At 45.0% G+C, this 7443-nt stretch overlaps 1 protein-coding gene across 1 annotated transcript; it reads right to left on the reverse strand.

Annotated features, from left to right (window-relative positions):
• Positions 1–1541: 1541 nt before the first annotated feature.
• LOC121578135 (ETS-related transcription factor Elf-3) lies at positions 1542–6976 on the reverse strand. Its single transcript, XM_041892256.2, has 9 exons — positions 6709–6976; positions 6042–6232; positions 4723–4953; positions 4514–4600; positions 4283–4402; positions 3974–4060; positions 3705–3833; positions 3106–3307; positions 1542–2883 (listed from the first exon to the last, which is right to left on the reverse strand). Exons 2-9 carry the CDS (start codon positions 6223–6225, stop codon positions 2769–2771), a joined length of 1155 nt encoding a protein of 384 aa, XP_041748190.1. The 5' UTR covers positions 6226–6232; positions 6709–6976; the 3' UTR covers positions 1542–2768.
• Between the last annotated feature and the right edge of the window lie 467 nt (positions 6977–7443).

Genomic DNA, 7443 nt, shown 5'->3' on the forward strand with positions numbered 1-7443 from the left:
CAAACCAGTCAGGTTTCAAGACTGGTCATTCAACTGAGACTGCTCTTCTCTGTGTCACGGAGGCTCTCAGCACTGCTAAAGCTAACTCTCTCTCCTCTGCTCTTGTCCTTCTAGACCTGTCTGCTGCCTTTGATACTGTGAACCATCAGATCCTCCTCTCCACCCTCTCCGAGTTGGGCATCTCCGGCGCGGCTCACTCTTGGATTGCGTCCTACCTGACCGGTCGCTCCAACAAGTGGCGTGGCGAGAATTTGTCTCCGCACCACGAGCTCTCACCACTGGTGTCCCTCAGTTCTAGGCCCTCTCCTATTCTCGCTATACACCAAGTCACTTGGCTCTGTCATATCCTCACATGGCCTCTCCTATCATTGCTACGCAGACGACACATAACTAATCTTCTCCTTTCCCCCTTCTGATAACCAGGTGGCGAATTGCATCTCTGCATGTCTGTTAGACATATCAGTGTGGATGACGGATCACCACCTCAAGCTGAACCTCGGCAAGACGGAGCTGCTCTTCCTCCCGGGGAAGGACTGCCCGTTCCATGATCTCGCCATCACGGTTGACAACTCCGTTGTGTCCTCCTCCCAGAGTGCAAAGAGCCTTGGCGTGACCCTGGACAACACCCTGTCGTTCTCCGCTAACATCAAGGCGGTTACCCGATCCTGTAGGTTCATGCTCTACAACATTCGGAGAGTACGACCCTGCCTTACACAGGAAGCGGCACAGGTCCTAATCCAGGCACTTGTCATCTCCCGTCTGGATTACTGCAACTCGCTGTTGGCTGGGCTCCCTGCCTGTGCCATTAAACCCCTCCAACTCATCCAGAATGCCGCAGCCCGTCTGGTGTTCAACCTTCCCAAGTTCTCTCATGTCACCCCGCTCCTCCACACACTCCACTGGCTTCCAGTTGAAGCTCGCATCTGCTACAAGACCATGGTGCTTGCCTGCGGAGCTGTGAGGGGAACGGCACCTCCGTACCTTCAGGCTCTCATCAGTCCCTACACCCAAACGAGGGCATTGCGTTCATCCACCTCTGGCCTGCTGGCCCCCCTACCTCTGCGGAAGCACAGTTCCCGCTCAGCCCAGTCAAAACTGTTCGCTGCTCTGGCACCCCAATGGTGGAACAAGCTCCCTCACGACGCCAGGACAGCGGAGTCACTCACCACCTTCCGGAGACACTTGAAACCCCACCTCTTTAAGGAATACCTGGGATAGGATAAAGTAATCCTTCTACCCCCCCCTTACCCCACCCCCCCAAAAAAAAAGATATTGTAAAGTGGTTATCCCACTGGCTATAAGGTGAATGCACCAATTTGTAAGTCGCTCTGGATAAGAGCGTCTGCTAAATGACGTAAATGTAATGTAAATGTATATTTCCATTCACATTTTAGTGATTTAGCTTATGCTTTTACACAGAGTGAATTGCAATAAGTTCATTCAAAGGACATTTGTGCTCAATTAGTATGCTACGTGGCTTTTGTTTTCAGACACAAAAAACATAATAATCAATTTCTACTAAATACACGAAGACATTTACATTATTTCAAACATAGTTTATTTCCGTATAAAGACTCTTAAGTACAAAATAAACAATATGCCGTACATACATGAGTTTAAATATATCACAAACGATACAATCTGAGATTTAATTCTCATACACATGATATTGAGTGATCTCGAAGAAGAAAGACCAGCTGAATAACATAATAAACAATCATACAGAACAGCAGTTGAGTCGTTGATTTGTTTTAAACTGATTATTAATACATACTGTATTGACGTAGGTCTGGTCTGGTGAGATACATAAAGATTTATATAGCTGTAAAGGACGTACTTTATAGACAACATTCACAATGAAACAGCGAAATACACAACTTCCTGTCACCGATAGTTTATAATGAGTATCCCTTCGTTTTGTTCCGCCTCTCTCTCCTCTCTCTTGTTTTTGTCCTCCAGTTGTCTCCTCCGTCCTTCATATCAGGTTTATCATTAAACACAAGCCCTTTAATACCCAGGTTAAAACACAACATGAGGCTCTTCTCTTTTTTTATCTTAAAAAAAAGAAATATCTTTAACTCTGCATTGTTCGAAATGGACCTGTAAGTAAGCATTTCACTGTTAGTCTACATCTGTTGTGACTACTGAAATGTTATTTCATTTGATTCTAAACAATGGCTCATTTTAGAAGTCGCAAGTTTGGCAACTAGCCGTCTTGCAAATAGACATATCAAATTATAGTTTTAAGTGCTACTTATAGACTCATACAATATAAAAAATTGAAACAAACAAACACATTAAAAAACAGATCAGTGCTTATGTTGCCACAGTAAAAACTATAATGCCCATATACCCAGGTGGTTGTCATAGTGACACATAAGGTGAGTTACTCCCACACAATATAAAGCGCTTATATAAATGCAAACATAAATGCCTTTTTCTCGTTATCTATCCCAGAGAGAATATATCTGAAAACAGACACACCATCATGCGCACCCACTTGCAGGCCCAAAGCAGTGTCCACAACAATTCCTGTAAACATACAAACATAATAGGTACTGTAAAATAACAATATCGGTTCATAAAACCTACTGGAGCCAAAAACACTGGCTTTTCTGCAACACCTCCCCTGGAAGAAGAGAAGTAAGTGTCTTTATATTATTTCAGGTATAGGGCTGTCGACCAGAGAGTTGGTCGTCCTATCTACAATAGGACAGAGGGGACTGCTCTGTCCAGTTGACACCCCCACTACTCTTGTGCCTTGTATCTCACATGCCATGCAGCCTGGTCTCTTCCACCTTCCAGCCGGTGGAGTTCTTCCCAAACTTATAGACCAGCCGTCTACCGTCCACCCTATCCAGGATCTCTCTCTTGTAGTAGTATCTATAGGAGGGAGGGAGGAAGGAGAGCCACTGGTTAGTCTCATGACAAGACAATGGTTTATCATGGAGATTTTATCATTGTTCTATCAATCTTCTAACTTCACCCTCAACTGGTTAACTCTGTTTAGTTAGCTAGCACCCAAAAGCCAAGCCTGGTTGCTAGGATTATGGTGTCCATGGCTAGTTGCCATGACGGTGCTGCTATATCACCATGGTTTCCTACCTCATGGCACGGCTGAGCTTCTCGTATGTCATACTGCTGTTCTTCTTCTTCTGCCCCCACAGCTGGGCCACAGCCTCAGACTTGAGGAACTTGAAGACACCCTCGTGGCGGTCCTCCCACTTCATCAGACCCTGGTTCTGGTTCTGCTCTGGGTGGATCAGGATGTCCCTAATGAACTCCCACAGGTGAGTCCCACGGGGCGCTATAGGGGGACAGTGGAGAGGAAGAGTTAGGTGTGTGTGAACAGCACAGGTGTGTGCTAAAGCAAGCAAGGATAAGGTAGAGCAGGTGTGTTTATGTTTGTATGTGTGTGTGCATGCGTGTGTGTGTGCATAATGTATGTGTGCGTTTGTACAGCATGTGTGTGTGTGTGTGTGAGTGTGCGTGTGAGCGCACGTCCATGCATGTGTGTGGTTAACGGACTATGACCTAAAAACACCTGTGATGTTTTGACTGTGGCTGTTTTCAGTACCAGATGCAAAATGTATGCTAATCTCATGACTGATAAAACCGTGCTTCTACAAGGCACCATTGAAAACAGTTGTTGACATTGATGTGTGTGTGTGTGTATGTGTGTTAGAATGATAGGAGCCACTCACCATGTTTGCTCTTCTTGGAGGTCTGGTAGTGTCTGGGATCTTGGCTGTGTTTGGGAGGTCTTCCTCTGCCTCTCTTCATCATCTCTCCCCTCTCTGTCCTCTCTGTCCTCTCTGTCTTTATGTGCACTTCTGTCAAACACAACGGTTCAGGAGTTTAGAATAACAGAGTGGCTTTCAAAGAGACATGCACTTTAAAGGCTCACCCATTATACTCAACCACCACCGGAAGTTCAAGATTGTGAAGTCCACTTAGGAAAAGTTGTACTCACTGGCTATCTGAGGGTAGGAGAACTCTGGGTCGGACTCACTGCTCCTGGATTCTGGAGAGCTGGGGTTCTGGAAGCTGAGCATTCCACCTGGGGGCAGTGAGAGAAGAGGGTAAACACTTTCAATATGGCCGCTCCTTCATCCTGCCTTGATTGATTAATAAAGCCTTGGGCTCAGTGATACAGGCCAGACCAATCACATACTGATCCAGTGATGTGAAAATAATTGAGGGAAGAGAGATGAGAGGAGTGAGACGAGGACAGGTGGAGGGATGACAAACAAGAAGAAGAGAAAAGTGGGACACCACTCACCTGATGAGGAGCTGTGCATGCTGTCGGACTCGTATCCGTGGTCGCTGAGCGGCTTCATGTTATTGAAGTTGAAGTTCTTGAAGACGTGTGAGAAGTCGTTGTAGCTTGTGTCTTTCACAACTGTAACAGTAACATCACAACGTAAGCAAATGTGTCCCTTTGACACTCAAAGCTTTGGTTAGTCAGTCTGAGATAGGAAGCTGTGAAGAAGAGACAAGAGGATGTGTTTACCTTCGTTTACTTCTACTGTGCTGAGCAGAGGGAAGTCTGGGAACTCATGCAGGAAGTTGTCCAGGAGCTTACAGGTCTCGTTCAGATCTGGACCACAAAAATAAATTAAATGACTGAATCATTACCAAAATTCCTCATATGCATGTGTCTGCTGCCATTTTGAGGATCATCAATAATGTTTATTCAAGTCACATCAGTCAGAACCTTACCGTATTTGGCCTTGAGTTCCACCAGGCTTTGGTAGAGCTGAGCCCCAAGGGACATTCCGAACATGTTTAACAGCTGATCTCTGGTCAGTTGGCAGAGCGTGGGTCCGTCCATGAAGCAGCAGGACAGGCTCAGTGTGCCGGCATCAAACGTATTGCCCTCCACGTAGAAGCTGATCCACTCCAACACGTTCTGCTTGCTCCAGTACTGAGGGTTCTGGTCATACCATTGTGCTAGAGGAGGACACAGAGGAGGAGGGGGTGTTAGATTTGTGCAGTGAGTGTGTGTGTGTGTTTGTGTGTGTGTGTGAGGCATGATGCTGTTGTTGTAAAATCACCATCCCTCTTTTGAGATTCAACGATCTGTTAATGAGCCATAAAAAACCTTGTCAATCTAACCACCCAGTTAAACCGCAAGACAATTACTAACTGAAGCCTTTCAACTAAGTGCCAACCCACACAAGGACCCAGATCCTGATCTGTGAAAACCTGAGTTTGTGGTTTGTGGGAGTCAGAACGCCTGTCTCTAGGTTATCTCTGCCTTGTGTCGTAAAACACTTTCAACTACATAAACAGTTCTAGTCACAACTTATCACTGGCTAGGCCAGGGAAAGTAAAATAAAGCTTGAGGCATCTGAAAGATGAAAAGACAGCATTCCTCAATTTAAGACAAAACATTGTCCCAGTTAATGATTTAACAGCCTTCTAAATTAGGTCATTGCAAAGTTCAGCCAATCCCCTGTCTGTCTGTGACTTTAGCTAAAGGACATATGTTTACTGTGGTCTTTGACTGAGTGTCTGCCAACAGGCTCAGACACATCTCTTCCAGGGTGAGTCAATGGGAAATATCCACAGACTTCACCAGCCAACAAGGCGACCAAAACCAAAGAACCGCCAAAACTCCTGACTGAATAAAGATCCTCACAGAAAAGATTACACACATCCACACTGTGGTTTCCCAGGTGATCAACAGAAAAGTACATATCAAGGACTAAAGTATCCCACATGCTGATAACAAAGCAGAGACAATTACATATCTTCCTTTTCTGTCAATAATCAGTTTGAGTCTATTGTTTTTTTCCTCTATAGATATCATAATGTTATCACCTGCTAGGTGATTATGAAGAGGCATTGGTATAAGAAACCTATAGCGCCCAGGTGACTGCAGATGAACATTGGTAGTTAGCTAAATCTGGTGCAATGCATACATTTTCAGTATATTGAGACGTATGTTTTTGTTGTACATTGTCCCTCTCGAAATAAACGTAATAAAAAATTAAATTAAATACAAAATAAGTATAAATTAGACTAAGTGTTCTCACCCAGTATGCTCGAGCTGCATGTGGAGAGGTCTGAGAGCTGCAGCAGGTCTCCTGTGGCGGGCAGAGACACGGTGGTGAGGCTGGGCTGCAGCGACTGAGGCTGCAGGGGCTCAGAGCTTCCAGTCGGGTATATGGTCATGTTAGCGTTGGTCAGGATCCTACACAGCTCACTGGCAGATGACATGGGCTCTCTGCAACCAGGAGAGAAACAAATTAATGTACAGTTAGGATGCTGTTTATGGATATAGATTAATTAACATATATAATAATTATAGTAAGATGGTTGTTAGTATAGTTTCTGTAACCAGGAGACAATTGAGTGAGCCACTGGATGCATATACAAGGATGATCAACATTAAATATTTGGAAATGGGAAACTTTTCACCCATGCCTTATTGTATTCACTGTTTGAAGTGGGTCACTGTGGTTGTACTTTGCATGAATGCAAAATCTTTGGCTGTGTGTGAATACAAACCAGTTTCTGTTTCCTTTCCTCTGCTGTGGATGAATTTAAACTGACTTTCCCCAATATTTTACAGATGTGTCAACATAAATTGGATCTTTCAATTGGAGGATTCTGCTAAACATGCTACAGTGGTTAATGTGACCTCAGACCCAAGAAACCACCCCATCACTCCCCAAAGAGCATCTCCACTTCCACACGTACCTGATTCTGAGGCAACCGACAGGCAGCGATGAGAAGGTGTCAGATCAATAATAATCCACTGTTTGATTTAGAGTCCAGTGTTTGTGATTCACTCCGAGTGTTCGTCAGTATACTCCACGTTTTTTCTCCTGCTCTTCCTTCTCTCTCTCCCTTTATCTCTCTCGCTCTAGTTTCATAGATGCACCTGCCGCTGAATATACCTGTGAAAGGCTTTATACCCTAGAAATACATGTGGGAGGGGCCAGGTGAGCGCTAACTCAGAGGGGGAATTCCATGCTACCTTTAAACCATGGCTCACCCCCCTCTCTCTCACCCCACTCTCCCTCCTCTTCTCTCACCCTCCTTCTCCCCGGGAACTGTGAATAACAAAACAAACCTACCCTCTTGCTATACTTTCTCTTACCCCATTCCCTCCTCCCTCCTTCCTTCTCTCCATGACAAAGCTCAGGAGCGTTGGTGGGTGTGTCGAATGGAAAGACAAGACAGAAGAATGGGGTGGAATGGAGAGGGAGTTGAAGGGTCGAGAGAGGACAAGAGGATGGGGTGGAATGGAGGGGGAGATGAAGGGGTGAGAGAGAGGACGAGAGGATGGGGTGGTGGTGGTGAGAGTGAGGGAGTCTAAGAACATAACTACAGGATGATGCCACTGTAAACATTCCTAATTGATCAATAGTCATGGTTGACCTAGTTTGTTTTATTAGGTAATACTTTATTTATTAATTCACTTTCTCACAC

This window comes from Coregonus clupeaformis, chromosome 12 (assembly GCF_020615455.1).
Source record: "Coregonus clupeaformis isolate EN_2021a chromosome 12, ASM2061545v1, whole genome shotgun sequence".
Lineage (NCBI taxonomy): Eukaryota > Metazoa > Chordata > Actinopteri > Salmoniformes > Salmonidae > Coregonus > Coregonus clupeaformis.

Bases quoted from the DNA above. Each gene is read 5' to 3' on its own strand.
- LOC121578135 (XM_041892256.2), bottom strand. From the start codon at position 6,225: ATGTCATCTGCCAGTGAGCTGTGTAGGATCCTGACCAACGCTAACATG. The intron at 4,601-4,722 runs GTAAGGTTCTGA...TTTGTGGTCCAG, and splicing joins GGAACTCAAGGCCAAATACG to ATCTGAACGAGACCTGTAAG. The intron at 4,403-4,513 runs GTAAACACATCC...TTACTGTTACAG, and splicing joins CACAGTAGAAGTAAACGAAG to TTGTGAAAGACACAAGCTAC.